The sequence below is a fragment of the Misgurnus anguillicaudatus genome, chromosome 4 (assembly GCF_027580225.2).
Source record: "Misgurnus anguillicaudatus chromosome 4, ASM2758022v2, whole genome shotgun sequence".
In the NCBI taxonomy this organism is placed as follows: domain Eukaryota; kingdom Metazoa; phylum Chordata; class Actinopteri; order Cypriniformes; family Cobitidae; genus Misgurnus; species Misgurnus anguillicaudatus.
This window is the reverse complement of record NC_073340.2, coordinates 3,344,699-3,370,230: the sequence shown is the minus strand read 5'-3', so window position 1 is coordinate 3,370,230 and position 25,532 is coordinate 3,344,699. Positions and strand designations below refer to the sequence as shown.

Genomic DNA, 25,532 nt, shown 5'->3' with positions numbered 1-25,532 from the left:
CGCAGAGCATGAGCCGACAGAAATAAAATGACAGCAGCGCTACTTACATCATCAAGACCACATAAACGGGTTGCAAAAAATATATTTAGATATAACTTACAGCAGCAACAAAAAGTACACATACAAATACGGTTCATAAAACGTAACTTTAAAACAAACGTCACTTTTGGAAAAAATAGCATTTGCTTTTATTGATGTTTCTATTCTTTAAACTTAACGTTAATACAATAAAAATATGTTGCTGTGTGTTTTGGCGTTCCAGACATCTCGGATTTGGGATATTTCCCACATCAAAACCGGAAATTAAGTAACATTGAAACTATTTAGTAACATTAAGACATTAATGCTACAAATGATTTCGTAGCATCAAAACATTCAAAGAGCGAAGTTCCAGACATCATTTCCGGGTTGAGGTCTGAAATATCCTAAATCCGTGTTTTGCTATATAATCTTTGCTTATCAGTTTAATGTTCACTGAAGAAAATAAATAAACCTAAAGCTTATATTTATTGTATGTGAAAAAAAATTGAGCAGAACAAAAGCTGCTAACTAGTTATTTTTACTTTGTATTTAACACGCGTATATTTTCTTCACTGTATACTATTTAACTGTACTTAAAAAACTATATTTATTTTACTGTCAATAAATATACAAGTAAATAAATAAAAACATATTAACTAATGAATCTCAAGCACGTCTTAAAGGGCACGTCACAATGACGCATAGAGGATTGTTGATGTGGTCATCAATGTCGTATGAATAGAGAATAGTTTAACTCTTTTAAACACTTGTCTATTATAAAACTAAATAATATTAAACTGATTTAAATACCATAATAAGGACAATGAGACGATTCACGTTAATATCAATTTATTGTCATCATAAATTGCTTCACGTTTTATTTCATTTTTCTTCAACTTGTCTTTCCCCTACAAGTCAGAAACTGCTTGATTTCAATAATTAATACGTTTCAAGGTTTACTGAAAATGTCCTTCCAGCAAAACCTCTACTTTTGACCTAACAATCTGTTTGACAGTCAGCACATACATACACAGGATGGTAGACAGATAGACTCCATCTATCAAAACACCAGACAAACTAGGAGAGCCTCATTTACCACCGCACATGGATCCAAACAAGTTTAACCTTCACCTTGGACTTGCTCCGTTGATATTCCTTAAAACATTCAACATCAGAATGGGATTAGCAACACTGTCCTAAGATCATGAAGTCATATCAAACCTTATCTAACAAACAAGTTAATCCATCCAATGGTACAATCTCATTGGCCCTCCTAACACTACATCCAACATCCTCAATACATCAGAAGTTCTGCATGCACAGTTTTACTTTAAACCAAGCATAACGTAGTAGGTTATACAGAGAGATATCAGAGCTGGTGTTTCTTGATTCGGAGTTCATCAAGGTTTTCTTTTCTTCTTCTTCTTCTTTGATTTCTCCGACAGATGCACAAGGGATATTCCCTCTCAGCTGAGAATCTGTCCAATGATCACTTTGTTTTCAAATGCACTTTGAAGAATCCCACACGTCCTATGAGAATGCAATTCCCCAAATGAACAGAGAACTCTCCATCACAGAGATATATGCTTCTGTTGTTGGATCTGGACAGAATCACAACCACAGTAGCCGTCACATCTTCATACGACTTACTTCTAATGCTTGTCTTTGTGAAGTGTAATCCTATGCACCGTACCTCTTACCAGTCAAATTAATACACAACAACGATTTCTCTTCCCAAAGTCATTGCAATCCATTATAATAAATAAAGTCTGTGTTGTTTTTCTTTATTGTTTAGGGTTTTAGGCGCTTACCCTCCTGAGTAAGCAAGATCTTCCTTAAAATCTTGTACAAAAGTGACAACATCATCAGACCGTAAACCATTCAGCCAACTCATACAAACTGGTCATTAACAATTATTAATATTCATTCATTAATAATCATAACACACACTGGACTAAACAAAGCAATTTTTGTGTTTGAATTTTTTCAACTAAATGGCCTGAACAAATGTTTTTGAGAAATTATAAAAGTGTCATCATGATGCCATTGAACACTGAGTATCATACCATGAGTTATAACGCTGTCATAACAACCAAGATTCAATACCACCCTTCTGCTTTTCTCTAGCAATTAAATGTTAGACTTATCTTCACATATTATTTTATCAAAATGTTGATATAATTATGACTATAGAAAACTGTGGACACAATGCTTTAACACTTTAAATACACCATAAAAGATCCAATTAGTGGGAGCGTGACTCTAAACGTCTATGATTTCGGAAAGGTATCCTTACATTTCAAATGTGACTGAATAACATATAAATACAAATGTATTTACCACATTAATCTCATGCATTGGAGCAACTTCATAGACATAAATGTATTCATAAAGTCTGACTGAAAGAGAAACTTTCGACACACCGTAATAAGCGCAAGTGTGTGAAAGTAATCTTTACAAACATTCTGTGTTCGTGTGTGCACATTCGCAAGAATTCTCTGTCACACAAAAGATATCGATAAAGCACAGCATCCCTTTAAGACTTCTTAAAGGCAGTGGTGATGTTTCGGTATAACCAATATATTATTACACTTACAAAAAATGATTAAAAAGAAACAACTACAACAACCAACAGCAGGAAAAAGCAATACGGCAAGTAAAATGTGCTCTCTTTCTTGTTTTCTTCTTTCATAACGGTTTGGACCATTTCAACTGGCATTAAAAACTCCCCAAATCAAGCCTTTGTTTAAGAGTATGAGAGGTGGGATCCATTGGAGATGTGCGAGGTGACCGAGGTACTGCGGCTCAGGACTCCGTCTCCGCTGCCGGATCCCCCCGGGCCGCCTCCGGACGCTGTTCTGCGCAGGGGCTGCGGGCTGTTCCTCAACGCCATCAGGCTAGGACCCCTCACTACCAGCCCTCCTCCACCTCCTCCGTACACTCCTTGAGTAGAGGACTGAGCGGAGGAGAGCGTTATGGAGGGAGGAGCGGGAGGAGGAGGAGGGAGGAGAGCGAGGGACTGGGAGGAGGAGCGGGAGGGAAGGTGGTGGGAGAAGACGTGGGGGTGTGCCAGATCCCCCCTGCTCCCTCCACCCCACTCCCTCTCTTTCTCCCGCTCCCTCTCTCTATCCCTCTCTCTCTCCCTGTACAGCTGAGGTGTGCTCTGGTGGTGGTAGTGCTGGGGAAGGTGATGGCGGTTGTGATGCGAGGAGGAGGAAGAGGACGAGGAAGAGGACGAGGAGCGGGACGAGTGGTGGTCTTGCGGTAGGTTGAGGGCATGGGAAGAAGAGGATGAGGATTCGGCCCTGCTGGGAATCCTGCGGGAGTGGGGATGTGGCGCCCCTCCGTGGCTCCAGTGGCTTGAAGGACGGGGGGTCTGTGCGGACGGGTATCCCTGCTTGGGGTGAGCCTCGGAGGGAATGCCCGTCAGAGCCAGGCTGCTGAAGCCGAGACGGAGGCTCTCGGAGTCGAACGCCTCAATCTCAGATGCTTGGCGCTCTAGAAGGGATCTGATGCGCTCAGTACGCTCATTTTGCAGGGCCAGCATCTCCTCCTCAATCTACAAAAACACCAGCATGCAAACCCAGTACAGTTAGTAATGCCAATGAACATCTTATACCTCGTTCACATTACAAGCGACACACAGTGACGAATTCATATTTTATAATATATTCATATCGTTTGACTACAGCCATGATTAATACAAATTTCTTACCCTCTGTTCCAGCAGTGCTCTACGTATGGAAACTCTTTGCTCCAGGTCTTTAACCTCTCTCTCGTGCTGAGTGTCAGTATGCATCTTGATTTTGCTCTGATATGCATTGAGGAGCTCTAACTCTTGCTGCAGCTGCATCTTCAACACCTGATACTCAGCTTCTTGTGTCTCATCCAATCGTAGCTGGAAAACAAAAGGGCCAAAGGTCAACGAAGTTTGGCACCTTCAAGACAAACAAACCCAGTTGATGGTAGAAAGCCAGGGATGATGGGCAGCTGGGCATTAATGTATGTATGGTGTGTGAAATCTTTAGGAGCACATTTACACCTGATATCAAGATGCGTTTTGGTCAATCGAATCACAAGTTGATGAAAGAGTAACATGGCCACTTGAGTGATGGTCGAACAGCCACTGCTGTCACTAGAGTCGAGCTAAGCGGGCGTGGTTTCAGCAACAAGTCCCCTTAGCTTCACCCATGTCCCGCCTCTTTACCCATTTTCGGATATCCGTGAGTGATGCACGACCAAGATTGCGATGGCAGGCACCGCCTACTTTAAGCTTCAAAAATGATCTCCTATGGGTGACATCAGGGACACTACGTCCATATTTTTTTACAGTCTATGATTTTAATCCATCTCTTTTGTCCACTTCTGTTCTGATTACTTTGAGGGAATGGTCTATGGCAGTGTTTCCCAATCCAGGTCCTCATGGACCCCTTCCCAGAATGTTTTAGATGTTTCTTTATTTAACACACCTGATTTAACTCATCAGCTTGTTAGGAAGACATGCTTACCATTTTGGAAGGAGGATGATGAGTTGAATCAGGTGTTGAGGACCAGGATTCGGAAGCACTGGTCTATGGTACTGATGAGTGGGTCGCCTATATAAAATCTTAGGGAATATATATATTTTCATATATTTGATAATGTTAAAATACCTAGGGCTACGTAGCAATTTAACGTGTGTGATGTCCCAAACATTTGGCCTCACGTCACTAAAGAGCCAGCAGCTCACACTGCCAGTCACAACAACAAAACAGAGAAATAAAAGTGAAAATTAAAGATGAGGTGCGGGAGAAAAGAAGGTCAGGAATTTAACAATAGATAATATAACGCTGCTTTGAAATGTTGATCATTATCCTATCTTGTTATTACTATGACCATGTTGGCTTCTATGGTTCATAACCGTATGTTGTTGTCAGTTAACAGAGCAATGTGGCTGTTTCCAAGCACTTTTAGGCTGAAATAAAGCCCTTTTTTATTTACATTACTATCCCAAGTATGTCTATTTAATGGTCGCGGGGCGGGTTGTAAAAATATTGTATCAGTGTTGCAAGGCGGACTGGGCCACATAACATTATAGAAACGGGACGTGCGGGTTGGAAAAAACCTGAACCAAAGATCACTAGTCTATTGTTGAGTTCCTCTGGTTTAATTTAAACCCGAGCGGGAGAAATTATGGGTTGACAATTGACGTGCACTAATATTATGTCAGAGTACCGCTACTTGTATTGTTAGTAAACATGCTGTACAACGTTTTGTACATGTCTATGTAAAGACTTTCTCAGATATTTCAAAGTACTTGCAACTTTCACACACTCGCAAAGTGAAACAAAAATGAAAAAGCCACTTTAGTTTTAACAATGATAGTCTAAAGACCCGTGGCAAAGACTGTGGGTTTATGCTAGAAGTCATGTCCGATGGAAAAACATTGTGCTCGGTAAATCATACATTAGATCAATACAGATAGATGGAGAATAGGCCACAATTTCTTCAACCACAAGAGCGACTTCACAAAGCAATCCAGTCGATAAATGAATGTGGTCGAAAGTGGTCGAACTCAAAAAGACTAACTTTTATGCCTCTATTTACCAATCGACCAAAACGCATCTTAATACCAGGTGTAAACAGGGCTGATGATGCAGGTTCGAGTGAAGATTTCTGGTGGTCAGAATGGGGTTGAAATTGTGATGGATGTTTCCTTGCCTTACTCACAGCCTGTGTGGACAGCATGTCGTTGATGGAGTGGTCATACTGCTCGGCCAGAATGGCCAGCTTACGGGTCTGTTCATCTTTGAGACGCTTCAGCAAGGCTTTGTGGTCGGATTTCGGGGTGTTCTCCAGCAAGTGGTTTCTCAGCGCTTTATACTGACGGGTTTGGATTTTACACGTGTCCTGGAACTGACGCTTAATCTGCAGCTCTTTAGACTACGGGAATAATAACAATAGGGTGGTGACAAAGTTTGAAAACAAGCATAAGAGAAGAAAAAGTGGGGTTAACAGGGCATAGATAAGAAGTGGCATTAAAGGCGGGGTGCATAATTTTTGAAAAACACTTTGGAAAAGGGCCGACTACCAAAACACACTAGTAGCCAATCAGCAGTAAGGGGCGTGTATACTAACCGACATTGTTGCCTGCCTGGGTTGCTTATGTGTGGGGCGGGTCTATCAAAAGAAGGTCCAGATTCTAATTGGGTAGGGGCGTGTGTGTTTAGGTGATTTCAAATATAAACATTGGCTTTCAGAGATCATGCACCCCACCTTTAAGTCATTAGTAAGAATATTAAATAATGGCAAATATTCAAAAAGGAACAGAGAATTTACTGTTAAATAAACATTTCACCTAAAAAATTAAATAACCCTGATAATTTACTCACCTTAATGCCTTCCTAGTTAAATTATAGTTACAATTTTTGGGTAAACGATTTATTTTATTTTGTTTATCCAGTAAAAAATGTAAAGAATGTGAAAATTCTAAATTAAAACCAGTATTTTCTGTAAGAAATTATAAGTTTATTGTTTCATTTCACAAATTGCTCTAACTAACCCCAGTAACCAAACTACCCTCTACCTAAAGAAACACTACATTACTAGACCCAAATATTAAAATGTAAAGGGGTCATGAATTGAGAATTTGACTAACAAGATTATAAAAATCTTGAGATGTGGCTGACGGCTGTCACTCTATTATGAAAACATACTGTAAATTAAAGAACTCATAACAGCCTCATTTGTCAAAAAGCAGCTTTTATTGAAACCAAGCTGCCAAAATGCTTAAATTCAAATTTTGTCTCATTATGATGTCATATAATCGAATTCTACAGATGCAGATTTTGTTGCACTATCCTATTGCTTTGTTACATATCATTTGAAATGTCATGCATTTCTATACGCCTTTAAAGGTTCTGTATTTTGTAATTTATTCATCCACCCTTGTTGTTTGAGTTTCCTTATTCTGTAAAACACAAAAGATATTTTGATAAATGATGGTAAGCACAAGATCACAGTATCTAATGACTTTTTTATTTTTATCCTACTATGGAAGCCAATGGGTTTTATAAAAAAAAAAGTTCAGCAAAATGAAGAAACTCATGTGGATTTAGAACAACATAAGAGTGAATTAATTATGACAGAATTTGCATTTATGAATGAATGACCCCTTTAACAATAATAATCTACATTGTTTTCTGAGAATTGCATAGAAAGGTTTTTATAAATGTCTGTAAAATTCGGGTTAAAGTCTTATAATCTTATTCTAAGATTAAGAGCATCAAAGTTTGATTCAGTCCTTCAAAGAGCGGGGCAAAACCAGAACAGAAAATAGCTTATTACAAGTTACAACTAAATTGTTTTTTGAAAAGAATTGCAAGCATTAAAAGGTGGACATCAGAGAACGTTATGAAATTAGGGAAAATGCAGTTCATGACATTTTTACAATGAGTAAAAACAAAACTGAAATGAGAAGAATAGTTCAGACAAAACGACAAACCAAAATAAAAGAAACGACCAAAGGACAATTATTATAACAAAAACAAAAATTTATTTCAGAAAATGTATAACATAAATCTTTGTTTAGACATTAAAGTAAACATCCATTCATGCACAAACACATAAAATGAGGATGAAATGCACATAACGGCCTTTAAACAGACGGTGCAAAACATAAAATACAGCAAACGTTCCTCAAAGAATAGATAAGAGACAAAAGATGTGTGTTTTAAAGGGAGCATGTGTAAACCAAGTAAGACTTTTAAATAACACAACAGTCAACAGCTGGACCACATTTGGCATAAACTGAAATGCATCTCCTCTTCTTATTCATACTTACTTTACGTAGAAAAAAAAACACTTTCTGGGAACAATTATGCCTACAAAAACTGTGATTTAAATTGTTAAATGCAAATGGTCCCTTTAAAGAATTGTAAGGCGTTTTTGTATTTAAAGATAAGTTTCAGAGCAGTGCAAGCTTTTCTTTATAAAACCAACCATCAAACTCTTGATGTCTTACAGTATGTCACATTTAAGCTTTGGTTGTCATTTTGCATTCATTTCGTCCAAACTTAAGTAATGATTGTTACAATGGCTTTTCATACTTTGATATGCAAAATTGCACATAACGTATAATCTATAGTAATAATAAATAAAATTTACCTCTGCACACAAACAATCAGAAACTAGGGCTAATCTAAGAATCAAATATTTGGTGTGAAAGGTCTTGCATAAACATGCTTGATATAAACTCACTTCATAAGAACGACCAAACAACTTGTTTACATGGTAAATATGGTCAAATAATTGCCCCTAGTGCAATAACAAAACTATTATACTGTGTGTATATATATATAAATAAAAATGCACAACCCATGGCCTAGCACACCAGTCTATATTTAAGTAGTCGTGGTGGGTGCAAAGCGGGCTAAGCTATCTCAAGTATATTAATATCTATATGTGCTACACAAGCACATCAGCTAACTCACTATTTAATAATACAGTAAAAAGAGGGATCCTATTTTAAAATTTACTTATAAATAACATTGCATATATCATTTTTGTAGAGAATTCACCCACATTTTGGAATGAAGATTTCACTTCATGTTATAAGATGTGTTTAAATTAATAAGTCAAATTCTCTGATATTTAGCATTTTGAAGAAAAAAAAAACCATTTAGATTATGTACTGAAGTGAAAAATATGCACCGATTCACTGTGTGCTGTAGTTTTTAGTTTAATATATTTCAGTATGTGATTGCTTAGGTTTGTGCAGTTTGAGGTCTTGCCTCTAAAACATAAGTAAGAGGACTGATCTTCTGTATTTCTGCACAAAATGATATGAATAGAAATGTTGTTGCTTCAAGTTGGGCTTTAAAAGGGTTTTAAACACTTTTTGTGATAACATACAGCCTAGTTTCTATTTCAACACCAAAATGTGTTGAGGACTTCACAGAAAAAGGAAACAAAATTAAACTAAAGGTTAAACTATTTCTGAAGAAGAACTTCTATTGCACTTTTGGTAAACCTTGTAGTTTTTTTGGGGGGGGGGGGGCTTGTAGTGTAAAGCAGTCTATTAATTGCAGCAATCTTTTGTAGATGCAGTAAATTTTGCAATTATCAAACCAAAACCAATGCTGTTATGGCTTGATCATCGGGCCTAAACACAAGTTTTACAAAGAGCGGTTTAGAGTTAGCCCTGGTTTTGCAACATACAAATTTATAGTTAAAGTTAAGTTTTGTAAAAGATTGTACAAACATGGCCTCGATCGCCAATTATCTGTTAATAAAATAAAATTTAACTTTTACAAAAAGCACAATATTGCCTTGAGATTTACATTCAATTAGTGACTTACAATGAATGGGAGAGTTGAATAAAACAGTACATTAATATAGACTGAGTATTTCCCTGCACAAATGAAGACTGCATGTGAGCAAAGAAAAGTAAAATCACAAAAAAAAAGGGAAAATGCACAGTAATGGATGAATGGAATGTGCATGCTCACAGAGATCACAGATAATACTCATTTTCCTTTACCAGGACTCTCTATCTCCATGGCATTTTTCCTCTCAAACTCCGCCCCGAGGGTGTCCTCCTCAACACGCTTTCCCACCTCCCCTCATCCCTGTATATTCTCTCACTCTCCTCCCTTCTCCTCCTCTCCTTCTCTCTCCTCTCTCTCATCCTGCGCTTATGTTCCCTCACAGCTCTGGGCAGAAGCCTCGGCAGCTTGCTTGCTTTTTCTTTGCGGAGCAAACCGAACGTCTGCATCCTTTTCAGGTAATTCTGCGGCAGTTCTCGAAGTACACGTTTGGCTAACCGAAGCACTAGGGAGTTAGCCAAGTCTGTTAAAGTGCCTAAAGGTCGCCTTACAAACCGCCTGCACAAAAGCACATACCGTGAAAACAAGATGGCACGTTTCCTTTTCGCCTGAAACTCAGGAGGAAGACTCTTTAAAGGCACAGGGATTCGAGACTGCCGCCCACCCCAGTTTCGGCCAGCTTTAGGGAACATGTCGTAGAGGTTACGCTCAGCAAGTCCACCCAGGAGCGACTGGCAAACGGTAAAGAGCGGCTTCGGCAGGCGGAAGAGAACGCGCATCCACAAGCGATTGAGTTTACGTGGGGCGTTCTGGAGGAAGACCCTAGCTGGGCGGACCACAAGCACCACAATGAGGTACAGAGTGAGAAAAAGCGAAGGTGAGCTGAGGAACGATGCGGAGATCAGGGCTACAGGGACATAATAGAGCCCCAGGCTTAGCGACAGACCCAAGCTGAACAAACCCAAGCCCCAGTAAGTTAAAGAAAGGTATGTGGAAAACGAGAGAGCGCTACAAGAACGCAGGAGTAAGTATGAAAAGAAGAGGGCCAGGAAGGCAAGTTCACCCGAGAGAAGAATAGAAGCAAGAGTGGGAAGAGGCGGCGAGCGACGGAGAGAAAGAAGATAGATGGAAAGGAAAAGTAGCGTGAGGACAGATGGCTGTACGGCGGTGGAGAGCGAAAGAGAAAGACAAATTGCGTGCGAGAAAAGGGAGGTAAAAGAGGGCTGGGATGAGGAGGAAGTGGGGGAGGGAGGTACATAGATGGGCGGCGGTTCAAGTTCCTCCAAAGTATCCGGGAAGTAGAACTCTGAGAGTTCATCTGCATCGCGGTCACGAAGGGGACGCTCGAAAGAGGGGCCGAGCATTAACTCTGAGGGACAGCCGTCAGCCACGCCTCTATCCTCTTCCTCGCTCTCTGATTCACCAACATTGTCCACCTCCCACCCAAGCCCTTCTCGTCTCGGATCACTTCCTTCATCTATGTCAGTTTGGCCTTCTCCCTTATTGACCTCAAATGTCACCTTTGATTGTCCTTCTGCACTTCCTTCTATTGCAATATTGGCTTCCTCTTCGTTTCCTTCACTGTCTATCTTTTGACGTTGGTCAGTAAATATTTGGTCATTACTCAAACTTACATTTCCTTCACTTACTTCCCTCTTCTCTTCCTCAGCTGTCTCTTCAAAAGCACCTGTAGTCTGCCCTTCATCTCCATCTATCTTTTCTTCATCTCGCAGTTCTTTAGCCTCTAGCATTTCCTTTGGCCCCACCCCTTCAACACAATGCCCCTCCCCTTCACTAGTCTCCTCCCCTTCTCTCAGAGGCCCTTCTGTAATGTTCTCTGTGATGTCACAGTCACTCACTCTCAGGCTCTTGGGCTGCTGGCGAACTTCCACGGCGTGCTTCTGCCGCAGCTCTTGTTCACGACGCTTGTTGTACTCCATCTGGTTGGTGAGCTCGGTCTGATGCTGCGTCCTGATCAATTCGGCTCGCGTGTGCTGCACCAGGCCCAGCTGCCGAAACTCCAGCTCTTGGGTGGACTCGTGGTGTCGGAGCAACATGGCACATTCCAGGTCCTTCAAAGTTTGTTTCTTGTTCAGGTCCTAAATTGGGATACAGAAAGAAAACTGAGAATAATGTAGTGATAAATGGAGGATGGTGGCATAACCATCACCAAGTCACCTGGTTTTAGGTATATATCAGTGGTTCCCAACCCCACACATTTTTAAAATTCCCTGCATACGTATTGGGACAATAAAGGCAAAATTGCTCTTTTTGCTGTGGATTCAAAAAAAGTGTAAATATGAGACAAAAGCACAGAAAGTCATTTTATTTTTCATCCGTTTTAACCAATTAACAAACTCAATGGATCAAAACATATACTCACATTAGATAGAATTAAAATGCATATTGAAATAGTGAAGTTAAGCGGAGGAAAGGAAAAGAAGCATGAGGACAGATGGCTGGATGCCGGTTAAGAGTCAAATAAAAGCAAAAGTCAAGAAATGTCTAAACATCTAAAGGTAAATATGAGACAAGTTTTTACATTATATGCAGTTATATGTTGCTATATGTACATTTTAATTTAGCGCATTAATTCAACTTATTTATATTTGAGACTGTGACTTTGGTTAACACATTTGACAAGTCTTAACTCGTAAGATTTGGTCAATTCTGAAAACGGGGCATAGATGATAACTAAAATATTTTGACGTGGCAAAAGGTGCAACGGTTATCTTTCCTTTTGATTTTGCCATTATGTTAACAAGCATGCAAGCAAAATAGGATATTTTAACTATCTTAGCTTGGTATTTTGAGCAAATGCATTTTAAAACTTAATATAAAAAATTATATAAAATTATTACTGGAACATTTTACGCATTTTTATTTGACCTCATCAGATCCCGCCCCCATAAGACCTCCTTAACTCCTCCGCGGTAAGTTTTATTTCAGACATTGTGAGTAACAAACACTCTTAATCTCAATTCTTTATTGAACAAGTGGATGTACAACGAAACCGAGTGTATATAACACACACAGCACGAGTCAGGCCGAGTTATTTGTTTTGGGTCCTTTTGAAGATTGTAGAGGCAGTCACCATCGACTCCCATAGTAACCAGATAACCCAAAACAACACAAAAACCTGCATTTGGGCTCTGAAGAACAAAGACATTGGGGATCTAACGAACAAGCGGGTGATATAATGACAAAGAAGTATGTTTTAGACTAAAATTGGCGAATTTTTTCAAAAGTTCCTACAGAATCCTAATAAAACTGTATAAAAAACACAGTTGCTCATTCGAAACCCCCGAGCTGGTTTTACCTCTCTGAGCAGGTCCTGCTCCAAGTTGTGGCGGGCTAGCAGCATCTTCCTCTTATATTGACGACTCTGCAGCTCATAGTATTGCCTCTGTCGTCGTAGCAACCCTGCCTCTTCTTCTGCTTGGAGCTGCTGGAGACACTCCTTCTGCTGAACCAGCCACTCTTGTTTCTCTCGCTTTGGTGTGGACTGATTCTCATTGAGTTCCTGTAAACAGGACCAAAACTTTCTGGATATCCGAGAAAATTCCTTAGCCAAACATCACATTAGATGTTTAATGTTTAGTTTCTTTCCATGGTCTCAGGCTTTATACTAGAGGTGTAGCAGTATTTCTCCTACATTTATTCTGCCGTGGCGGGCCGCCACACTTAAGTCAGTGAATCTAATAATTTTCAACGATACGTCACGATGCTAATGTGAATAATTACTGCATCGATGCATAAAAACAAATAATTGATAGTCCGCGCTTGCATCTCGCTCTCTATATGAGGAGACTGTGTAAAAGATTTTAAAAATGTAATTTGCTATTTTTGTACTTGAACCGCTGTTAAAAGTTTTTGGGATGTAAAGCGCTCAATTGATTGCATATCTAAGTGATATTATGTGCCTTATCAAAGAAGCAGAGAGAAGCTGGAGCAGAGTTTTAACGGCAGGCTTTGACAAGAAAGATCAGAAAGAGCAGCAACAGTAAAAGTGTGAGGAAGACTTACCTGTGCTGGGGGATGCTGCAAAAAAACTCACGGGACAGAGGTGAGGTATGGCTATATATAGAGACCTCTTTAAGCTGATTGGTTGGATTACATTACCATGCTCCTCCCATGCTGTATTATTATGGATTTGTGCATTCTGTCATAATTGGCCCTGCCAGTGTTGAGCCCTGGTTGAGTTATGACTAACATTAATGATATTTATTTATAAGCCCTGTGCCCTTATTTATGCCCTGTGTGAGTGTGATTCTTGGGTGGGGAGGTTGGGGTGCGGTTACGCCCCCTGTCGCTCCAGCCGGAAAAAAGTCCTATAGGAAACACTGTGTAGATTCTATACCAATGTCACAACTGCAGATGTTTTCAGGTACTTGAGAAACTCTTTCACATTTTCGCTAATAATGACTTATTTAACAATGCTAAGTTCAGCATTCATTAAGGTCACATGCTCTTGAACACAACTCAACCTGTACAATACAATAGCTTTTTGTAGACTCACTGATATGAGATCTCACCTATGAAAAATCATGTTTTTAAATAAATAATTAAGAGCTCAGATGCAAAATTTAAATAAAAAATGAGAATGATATTAATGGAATTTATGTTCATCAAATACTTTTGCTTCAAATCCACTAAATCCCACCCTCAGGCCATTCAGAAATACTGGTTTCCTTCTCGCACCTGAGCTTGTAATACGCGTGCCGTGGCTCTGACATTTCTTTGCACTAGAGAGGTTAGGCGTGTGTGGCCATGACAGTGTTGCTCTTTCAGTCAATCAGCTTCTTCTTTTGTCCACCAATCAAGTAAAAACTAAGTAACCTATTGCCCTGTCCCCCAATACTAGTGTGTATCGGCAATCTCACAGGCTGACGATAGGACGATCTCACTATGGGGCATATTGCCCAACACTACAATCTTAAGATGATAATGAAGATTCATAATTGGGATTGGTCCAGACGGTTTTCCCGAAAAAAAAAAAGTTTAAAAAACGTAATTTGAGTTTGCGTGATGATAACGTCACGTCCGTAAACAAAGAAGAGGAAATGGCTGCTTCATCGCATGTGCTGGTTTAGAAAACAGTTGCTAAGAGTTTAAATGTGTCATCTAGATGGCAGAGTTAAATATGTAAAGTTTCAAGCTACGATCTTCTGGAGAACGGCATGTAAACATGTCAGTTTATTACGTTCTTACATCTAGGGAATCATCTGGTAAAACAGTAAAAGCTTAAACTGTAAGCTCGCGCTAAAACAAGCATTAATATCAGCCGAGCTTTTCAACATCTGAAGGGATTAAATACTGTAGACAACTTCCTCTGAACCAGTAAGGCATTTGTTGAAACACTTGCGTTATCATTTAGTCAAAACAAAAACGGCAGATATATAACTTCACTTCAGTGTTTCCCACAGGCTTGGCGGCACATCTGCCGGGGGAATGGGTGAAAATAAATAACTAATATTGGTTTAGATCGGTCGTTTTTGGATGCGTATGTACTAGGATGTACTTCTGTCATGGATGTATAATGACAGATCTGCTCTGATGAGGTGATCACAGACATCAGATTCATTCGCGTAGAGTAACCCACACGCAGAACATTACTCCGCAAATAACTGCAATTTTATATTTCAATCAGAGATGGCGATAGAGAGGCCAGAGTAATGGACTGCAGCTATAAGAGGGTTTTCATCTGAACTCTTTGCTTTATATGTATATATAATTATTAAATCAGATTCTTTAAAGTGCAATTTAGGTGTAAAACTAAGGGCTAATTTTATTAGCAGTTCACCTTCCCCAGCTATAAGGATCTGTAATTCAGCATCTCTACCAGCTAAAACTAACATTTGATGAAATACTGTATATATTTGCTTAAAATCTAAAAACAAGCTTATACCTCTTTGAGCTGTTCCTTTCGCTGTCTGTACTGCCGTTTCTGGACCTCATTTAAACTGGTCAACTCCTTTTTCTGCTGGCCCAAGATGTGCTGCTGAAACTTCTTCTCATCTCCAAGAGTAGCCTTAGTCTAAAGAGGAAGAAAAGATAAAAAGGGGTTATGGTACATATCATATTATTGTTTAAAGAACATACAATTGGTAAGTAATACTTCTCTTATGAATAAACTACCGTCTTATATAATTTAAATGCTGTACAGTCAATGATTTATTACAAAAATCCCATTCTGGGGATTCATCACCAGTAAATACAAATAAGCTTTAAAGGGACCGATTCTTGAATATCATGTATATTTTAAATCAAAATATTGAATACACCTTTCATTTATAAATGAAAACAGTATGTACAGAGGTCAACATGATCTTCTCGAATCACCTCTTTCTCCAGGATGGCTTGATGCTTTTTGTTGAGCTTTTCTGCCTCGCTGCTAAAGTTGTTCCTTTGTGTCTCCAGCTCCTTGTCGAGCCTGAGCTGATGTTCATCCATCTCTGCCTTCAGTTTGTTCTCCAAAGCCATCAGCTGTTTCTGATGTTGCCTCCTCATGCGTTTGTACCCGGACATCTGTTCTCGGAGCGCTGAACCCTGCTCGTGCTCCTGGATCTGACGAGTCACCAGAGAAGCTGTGCGGATGGTGGCAAAGTGGTCGCGTCCCCTTCGTCTACGACCCCCAGAGGGGCCCTGCTGCTGAGAGTCTATCTCTGGCTGGTAGGGGTCATCGTAAATGTTGTCGTGGTTCTGTGAGACAAGACGGATCAACAATTTGTATATAAGGTTTTGTGTAAGCAAGTGTCAGTTTCCAAATAAAAAGCTAAAACAAACCCATGGAGACCTACCAGAGGTTTGTGCAGTACAGAGCTGTTGGAGGTCACCGTATGTTCGCCCTCCTGCATCATAGCCATCTCACCACTGTCATCTGAACCATCGGCCAGGCTGTTTACTGATGAACTCTGGGAACTGGCACTAATTGACATGGATGGCAGGGAATGCGAGCTTTCCATGCTATTAACCGTTCCTGTCCGCAACATGTACTGCTCTACATCCTGCAAAACACAATATGTTTATAATATATATCAGGATGGACTGTACCAATGGTTATTTCCATGCATTTTACAATTAATGGGAAGTGAGACACATAATCACTTCGTCTTAAAAATATACCAATATTCAAGAAAATCTAAGTTCAGTAGTGAAAATTGAGAACAATGAGAGAATAATTGAGAAGCTCAGATGCAAAAAGCACTAAACGCCACCTCCACTCTCTGCACGTGTTATGTGTTCATCAAATACCTTTGCTTTATATCCGCTTAATGTCAGCCTCAGGCTATTCAGAAATACCGCTTGTTGACAGAATCCACTAAACATCGATTTTTCAGCAAGTGCACGGAAGATGAATTGTACGAACGATGGCGCACGAAACAACCATGGATCACATTCAAACGTGTGTCCCTTATGAGTACTTGGACCTGAATACCACCCGAATGTGGCAGTTACATGGATCACATGCCCCTTATGTGTGGATCAGTTTCTTCATTTTTACAATCTTACTTTCATGATTTGCAATGTTTTTAGTAGCATCTTTAGTGATTTTGCAACTGTTTACTACATCCTGTCCAAAGAATTGGACTTCTTTTAAAAATCGAGGTTAAGGCCAAAAAAAGCGTGCATGCACTTAGAGGGGTTTGCAGCGAAATTTGTTAAGTACCAATGAAACGACTACAGTGACATTTGTTAAAATAACTGATAACACTTTCATTGCCATTAAATTCAAAATGACTAAACCTTAACATAAGAAGAAAATGCTAATTTACAAGAAAGCATGTGAGGCGCACTTAGAGGGTTTTGCAACTGAACTCAATTGTCCTCATGATTCAAAAGGTCTCTGAAAAGTTACAACGGTTCAAATTTCTCTATGTACCTTATACAGATCTATTGTCAGGATGAATACAGCACACAAAGGTAAAAAAGAACAAAGAGTCCAATTTCAAATGCTTGAAACTCAAGCAGACAAAGAGTTGACCAAACTCTGAATTACGTGTAGGCCTATTGTTTAAGTGTATGCTTCAGCTTTCCCAACAATGCCAGCGAGGGTTGACACCCAGTCGGATACATTTCATGTCACATTGATCAACCGTGCCATCGAAACACTGTTTATGTTTCCAAACAGAGCTTATCGACTTTATTATAAACAGGGAACATGATTATGCATGTCCCTTTATTGTTTGGGGTCTTGAAAATCAAAGTTCTTTTGATAAGAAGAAGAAAGTCATCTGGTGCTAAGCCCACCTCTTCTTCCTCTGTACCCTCAGTAGCGGGCCCATTGTGTGTTTCCTGGAAAAGGATCTTTTTCATCTTTCGGTATTGCAGGTTATCTAATTCCCTTACGGCATCTTTAGTGCGCGCTATCAGATCCATTACCACAGTTACTGGACGCTCGCGACATAGGAAGTGATGCTGGAGAAAAAAAAACAGATAAAGGTTTGTTTCAAGAAGTGTACAATGTGTTACAACGACAGCTTTAAAGTTCCTCAAATCTTTTACTTTAAGCAACACATCAGAGGTAGGTCTGTCCTGGGCAATCTTCTGCAGACAAGAGTCTACGAAGTTACGGAAATAATCCGACCTGAGAAGATACACACATGTATGAGTCATGTGGAAAGCTAAATGGCTAACAGATGAAATAAGCAGTGAGATGTGTAAAAGTAAGAAAGTTTGCTACCAGTGATTGGACTGCAGGACTGGGCTCTCATTCTGGGCTATGTGGTATAAGGCACTCATAGCATTCATGTTAAATAAAGGCGGCTTTCTTTCCGCTGTAAAAGAGAAAGAGGAAACAACAAAAGAGTAAGCTGCTAAATTTCCATTGTAAATGGCCATTGCTGAGTTTAGATTTTCACAATGTAACTTGCCACATACTACAGAATTTGTTTGATTTTAGTCACTCAAACAAACATTTGTGAATTGTAATATACTGTACAAAGTACATTCCCATACCTTTCAAAAGTGTAAAAAATGAATAGAGCACCACATGAACAATCAATGCATGCATTTATTTACCAAGCTCTATGCAGGTGATGCCAAGTGACCACACATCAACCTTTCCGTCATACTGGCCTTCATCCATGGCGAGGATTACCTCTGGAGCCATCCTGGAAACCATCACATGACAAATTAAACATTAAAAAAATTAGACTGTGTCATGAATTTTACATTCATATAAGTTACAATTACAATACAAGTTAATCTTAATGCCAATTTAATGAAAGTGTTTGTATACCAGTAAGGAGTGCCCACAAATGAGTTGGCTGGAGCAACAATGGAGGCAGAGCCAAAGTCTCCTAGTTTGACCTGGCCAGGCTCTGTCAACAAAATGTTACCTGCTTTCACATCCCTGTAGGAACAGAAATAACCTTTTTGAATCATAAATAAACAATACAACCTCTTAAATGATCCACAATTCCAAAATATCCTTCCAGGGTTATCAAAGCTTTGATCATGATCAAAAGGGCTTCGTAAAAGGGTATCAAGGTTAATTTCTGAGATTAAATCACATACATTAAAGTGCTGAGAATTACACTGTTACTAATACATTTGTTTTATCAAACTAACAAGATAAGAGAAGCCAATTCACAAGTTTCTCCATACCTGTGAATCATGTTGTGTGAGTGAAGGTATACCAAGCCCTGCAATGCACCATGGGTAATTGCTGCTATCTCCACTTCCTGCAATGGTTTCTTGTGCACTGAGGGAAAGGGGAAGAAGTCAAATTGATTTCCTGGTTTTGTTTCTCCAAATTTACACCAAACAACGCTACGTATTTAAATGCATTCATGTCTGTTTTGCATATTTGAGCAGTCCTAATTAGTATTACTAAGCGTGCACAATGTCAGCGTCTTCGTCGCTGTGTGTCACTAGTCTCTTTCAATGAGGTCTTTAGGAGGCGTCTCTAATTCTGGTTGTCCTAGGAACATCTATAAACAAATAAGTAACCCTCCTTTAAGTGAATGACGAAAGATGGATGACGTGAACTCCACTGCTTCACTCTCATTGGTTGTTGTTCCTTAAGTTACTCGTCATTCGCATAAAGTAAAACTCTGCTCAACTGTCATGTAGTCGGACACACCCACTTTCTCTTGCCAATGGTCACTGTCGCTTGTGATGCCAAAGATCAACAAGCTTTCATTGCAATGAATAAGATTGGTCGCTCCAATGTTGCTAGTCGCTGGCAGTGTGCACGCAGCACAGTTAGCTTAATTGGATGCACCAACAATTTTGATAATCGCCAACAAAATACATGAAGCATTTTTATCCCGCTTCAAGGCACAATATGTAAGATTTTGTAAAAAAGTAAATATCCAAATCAATAGCACAGAGATACTGTAAATACAACAACATATTGGTGTGGCCCTACTTGACAGTAACAGTCTTGAGTTCCAGATTTGGTTCAGAAAGTGGTGAGATCTGACCAATACTCTTCAATGCATAAAACAATAACTTCAGTGCCAATATGGATTCAGAGAATCCAATAACCACCGACCCAAAATCCCAACATCCATTAGCCCCAGAAACAATTGAAACATCCACTCACCTTCCAACAGATCTGAGGCTGAACCCAAACAGTATTCCATCACCAGCTAGATACAGATCAGAAAGGAAGTGAATGAAAAGTAGAGATAAAAAAGAAGAACGACAGAAAGTTATTACAGCAGTTTGCAAGTGACAAGTGGTGCATCTGGATGTGCTTTTGTTGTAAATGGAAACAGTGTTAGCGGGTCAGTACCTTCGCTGAACAAAGCTTTTCAAATGCTTTCAGCATCCCTCCTACACAGAGACTGACTCACCCATGCTGTGTGTTCTCGCAGGTAGCAGCCTCTATACTCCACAGTGTTGGGGTGCCGCAGCTTTTGAAGGAACTTTACCTCTTTGATAATATCCTGCCATTTCTACAGCAAGAACAAAGAAAAAGAACATCATTTTGCATTGCTTTCTCTGCCACTTCAGTTCAAATGCTCCATCAAATGATGGTAATTTTGTAATTACCTGCTTTATCGCTATTTTACTGCTGAGTTTATGCATTTCAGGTGGGAAAATTAGCCATCCTATTGCTAAAACCATGGTTTAACCACAGCATTTTTTGAAACATAGTAACTACAAAATTACTCCATTACCTATAGATTAACTATGGTTTTAGTAGAACCACAGCAAACATAAATCTAGTACGTTCGCATACACATTACAAACTATAGTCCGGGCTTTAGTGAACAAATTGATGTGAATTGCCCTGTCCATTGGGAGGTGTATACAACGTCAGTATTTACGACACTTGTAACAGACAATTGCACTTATCAACCACATAGGGAACTGTGAGCAATGTCACATAGTGTTGCTTTAACAAGGTTGATAAGTTGCTGCATTACTTTACTACTGTTTTGCATAAATGTTAACAAGAACTTAACAAAAGCTGAAAAAAAAATAATATTTTGTAGGGGTTTTTCTTCATTCAATTTTGATGTGTTACTTTTTCAAAAGTGTGAATATTCTTATTGACTTGCAGTTTTTCTGAGATTAATTAAATTAATAAAATTAAAGAGTCAAATATCAATACAATTTTACTAAAACAACTTTTTGTTTCAGTCCAGAATTTCCATTTAAGTGCTTCTTTAAATGTCCACGAGAACACAATATTACACATCTAATGGCGAAAAAACTGCTATGGTGTTCCTGTTTTTCATCACTAAAAGGGAGTTTGGGAACTTATTGCAGAGCACAGATGAAAACATGTTTGCTGGAGACAGTGCAAGCAAGTACTAAGGTAAAGCTAATCTTTACATTATAGCGATGACGCTGGTAGTGACGATTCTTTCAGACCAATCAGGGATCTACAGTGTTTTTGCGTCACGTTTGGTATCAGCTCGGATCGCTTGGAACCCCAATCGAGGTGGTACCAAAAAAAGTATTGGGTACTACGTACTGCACCCAATGGAAAAGCTCCCAAAAGTAAGCTGACCCGACCCAAACTAAACCAAACCGTGGGGTACAATGGAATGGAAAAGCGCCATTAATGCATGTTTTTTTAAATGAGTAAAATTATATAAAAACAGCTTTAGATTATCAATAAACATATGAAATCCTAGAGACTAAAAACATTCCCAAAAAATATTACTCAATATTTTTAATTTAATAAAAAGAAAAAAGGCTGGTGCACCTTATTAAAGACCCAAATGCTAGGTATCTCATTTTAGTTAAGTCCACACCCTCTTAAATTCAGTCATAATATTAGATGCATATTGCATACAGTTTCCCATTAACTACAGCAGTCCGCAACAGTCTAATTTGTCCCACCCACAGTCTCAAAACGTAACAAACCAAAAATATTTGTACACTCCTCATTATAACAAAGATCTCTACAGATTTACGGCACTGTTTCGGTAAAGAATCTGTCACTCACAATCCATCAGCCTCCGATCTGCATCACGCACACACAAACCAGCGTTGCCAAACTAAGAGACTCTGGGAAACTTAATTTAGGGAAAGTGTATAGTGACAAATCTAGTGACTTTTTGAAAAAACATAGCTTGCATTGGAACTCCAACCGGTTTGGTACTAAAAAATTTATTGGGTACTACGTACTGCACCCAGTGGAAAAGCCCCCAAAAGTAAGCTGGCCCGACCCAAACCGTGGGGAACTATGCCATGAAAAAGCACCATAAGTGGCAGAGAGAAGTAGCAGTACATTAAATTGACCATACAGCAGCTGCAGCAGCAAAATAACATAGATTTTCCAAGGACAAGCCACTTATCTGTATATTGTTTGCTCTTTTGTTTGTTTTAACGTAGGTTGATATATGGTGATTTTGTCAGACGACATTGTGCTTTTAAATCAGGGCCTATATTCATGAAAAATCTTAGCGCAAAGAGATGCTCTGAGTGACAAAAATTCTTAGAAATGTGAGCGTTTCCCCTTAAAATTAAAGAAAAGATCCTAGTAAAGAAAGAAGTAATTCAGAAAGCCTCTTAACCCTTAAAAGGGGTCTTAAGGTTCAAAATTGTTAGAAGTGTGGACGAGGACTTTTAAGAGGCTTAAGAGTTTCTTCAGCAGCAGAGAAAAATGAACAAAATTGACAAAAAGTGTTGCACACAATGCATGACAGTGGGTTATTAAGACCCAACACATTAGATCGTGCAGGATCATGTTTGTGACCGATCTTATTAGAGACATGCTAACATCTCTGACATGGTGCAGAAATGTCATAGCGACAAAAAGAGAAGTAATCACTACATTAACATATTTGGCAAATGGACAAAATGCAACTATGCAGCAGAGATGATTTGGGTCTGTCACAGACTTCTATAAACAAATTGATCAAAAGAACCTCAAATAAATAAATATATATTATTATAGCTCGGGTGTGAGCACTAAACGTTCCAGAGCACATTTCTGTAAGCTTGACTTCAATTATGCATTGTTTACATTCCTCCCTCCACTTCAGCTGTCCCCTTCTAATCCATGCAGCACGATTACATGCAGCCATGTGTCACTGTGTCCCAAACAACCCAAAATAATAGCTGTGCTTGACTTCAAGTAGCACCTCACAGACCTATCAGTGTATTACATCAAATAACCATGACAGCAATTAAAAACCACATGGAGCAGTCTGCTTGAGAATCGCTCATGTTACTTTCATGTCATATGATGAGCAGTCCGCACAGTGACGCATGAAGTCAAAAACACCTATAAAGCACAAATTAATTGATCATTATCAATGGATCTTTATCCTACTGAGAAAAAGTGTTTATTATCATTTTTTTCTTTAAAACTATTGCATTAATAATGCAAGCATGCTCCGGCCCAGAACACAAAAGTGTCATTAAGTTTCATTAAGAAGTAACTTGCCATTCTGTGTTTATTTTGCAGAAGATTTTTGCATAACTAAGGGGAAATGTAATTTATTTCCATGGTAAACTATGGCTTACAAACCATGATTTTAAAAACTGCGATTAGTAAAACTGTAGTAACCGTGACTTAAGTACAGTAAAAACATGGTTCATTTTCATAAGGGGGTTCATAACACTTTAAATCTCAAGCAGGAAACTCAAAATATCATCTGTACCGTTTACACAATGCATGCATAAAGTCGCATGATTTCTCTTTGTTAACAAAAAGGTGAGGGAAATGTTTGTGTGGATGTGTGTGTTCACCTCATTAGACTGCTTGCCACTGTAAGACATCTTCTTAATGGCCACCACCTCATTGGTGCGGATGTCATGGGCCTATAAGATGCAAACAAATAACGTCAGAAACATATGAGAAGTTTGACCGGAGTCATAGCAAATCACTTCATCTCAGTTCACTGAGCCGTACTCAAGCTCTAAATGTCATAATGGCCACACTTACAAAGTAGACGGCTCCAAAGCTGCCATGGCCGATCTCTCGTAGGTCTGTGAAGAGTTTCTCCGGATCCTCCTTGTAAAAAAGTTCAGCCACTTCTGGGTCCTTTAGATTCCCAGCCCGCACACTCGACGGCATGGCCAGCGCCTTCACACACAAAGAAAAGTTTGCAACTTAATACCTGATGTAACATCTACAACAATGAAGACAGAAAAAAATCATACAGGTACAACATTTCAGCACAAATGAAGGGACTTCCTTAGCAATAACACACCCTAAATACAGAAACACTCAAATAAGAGGCTAAGCCTATAATATGATGCATGACAAAATATTAAGTAATTGATTCCAATAAAAGAAACTGAACACGTCAACTACAAACCTTAATGGGTATCTTATCAAACCAAAATCTTAAAAGATCATTTCTGAGACCAAGGCACTTTGCTACATCAACAGACAGCACTTATAAAGTAAATACACTAGACAGCACTATATAATGATTATCTTAACAATAACATAAGTGATTATTACTCATCGTCATAACAGCAATGCACCAGACACCTGGCTCACCATACAGGTTTACAACTTTTCATCAAGTTCCTATTCGCATTCAGATTAAGATCAGACATGCAAGGTTTGTGCTATGTTTAAAACACATAAAAGATTAGTCTAATAAACTGACAAAAAAAGTATAACTTCGGAAGAAAACGCACCATGTGTGACAAAGCAAAGAGATATAACTTAACCCTGGAGAACCCAAGAACTCTTCTCTTAGCATTAAGATTTGATCGGTTGGTTTTCCAGGGTTAAGTTACATGCACGACACGTTTAACTTAGTAGTACTGTGAATTAAATACTTTACCTTACTCGTATAATTTATGGTTGCACTGTCATTTTAAAACATTAAGTTAAACATCAGAAGAAAATGCCATGAAAGGTCCAACAACTGCTGCGATCTTGCACGTGAACCAACCCATTTAATGACATACAGTTACATAAAAACTGGTGCGTGTCTCCAACAGCATATTGTGTAAACCCGTGAATTTAATTATCCAAATGCATGCAATGTTAAATAGCTGCAGCTGTCACATGTGATTGATTGACAATGAACTTTAGAGATATTTCTATCCGTGCATTTCATCTATCAATGCATTCAATTATTTATATGAGTCCGTCCTACCGTGGTTTATGGGATCCACTGTAGCTAGCTAAAGTCAGCTAGCTCTCTGGCCTGAGGAAAATCTGGCCTCTTTTTCTCCGTTCTCACTTCACACACAGAGTCCTCATCGATTTGATTAGCGATCCATCTATTTTAATTGTAATGATCTTGATGAGTATCCGGTATTTTTTCCAATCATTAGTTTGTAATAAATAATACCGCTGTTAACCGTTAACGGACACAATCAGCTGGCTGTCAAGCAAATCAGATAAACACTTCAAATTACATTCCGATATTCCACCTCTTCCGGTCGTATTGTCTTCAGGTTTTGACATGCCGTCGGTGTCATTCGTTAATTCACCTCATTCTGTCACAGACAAGCCCATTCCTGTTTTCTGTCTCATTCGCTTTTTGTTCAGGACTTCATGATGGCGGAATGGGGCGGGAGCCGACCGGAAACCGGAAGAGCGCGTAAATTACAGATTAAGAGTTTTCTAATGATGGGGACGTACCTAACAACTTGCTGTTGAACTCAACGCACATAAAGAGTTTTTCTTGCATAAATATTTTTTATCTGTGATTGTAAACTAAGACTAGGCATGATCAGACGTTACGATCAAATTACATTAATAATCTGTGCGAAATTCATTATGTGTGTCCCCATCTTAACGTGCATAGAAATAAATACATAATT

General features: G+C 39.0%; 1 protein-coding gene across 5 annotated transcripts; it reads right to left on the bottom strand.

Moving 5' to 3' along the window:
• Positions 1 to 853: 853 nt before the first annotated feature.
• taok2b (TAO kinase 2b) lies at positions 854 to 25,317 on the bottom strand. Of its 5 annotated transcripts, XM_055175448.2 has the most exons (19): positions 24,860 to 25,317; positions 23,686 to 23,826; positions 23,490 to 23,561; positions 20,132 to 20,233; positions 19,879 to 19,924; positions 18,936 to 19,032; positions 18,568 to 18,681; positions 18,348 to 18,439; positions 18,010 to 18,103; positions 17,832 to 17,913; positions 17,577 to 17,744; positions 16,127 to 16,333; positions 15,669 to 16,028; positions 15,235 to 15,363; positions 12,646 to 12,849; positions 11,186 to 11,425; positions 5,731 to 5,943; positions 3,737 to 3,919; positions 854 to 3,580 (listed from the first exon to the last, which is right to left on the bottom strand). In XM_055175448.2, the coding sequence occupies exons 2-19, from the start codon at positions 23,815 to 23,817 to the stop codon at positions 2,768 to 2,770; spliced, it is 3,348 nt and encodes a 1,115-aa protein (XP_055031423.2). In that variant the 5' UTR covers positions 23,818 to 23,826; positions 24,860 to 25,317; the 3' UTR covers positions 854 to 2,767. The 5 variants fall into 5 exon arrangements, with proteins under 5 accessions (XP_055031423.2, XP_055031420.2, XP_055031419.2 ...); XM_055175445.2 differs by lacking the exons at positions 854 to 3,580; positions 3,737 to 3,919; positions 5,731 to 5,943 and having other exon boundaries at positions 7,601 to 11,425; positions 24,860 to 24,986; positions 25,125 to 25,312; XM_055175444.2 differs by lacking the exons at positions 854 to 3,580; positions 3,737 to 3,919; positions 5,731 to 5,943 and having other exon boundaries at positions 7,601 to 11,425; positions 24,860 to 25,312.
• Between the last annotated feature and the right edge of the window lie 215 nt (positions 25,318 to 25,532).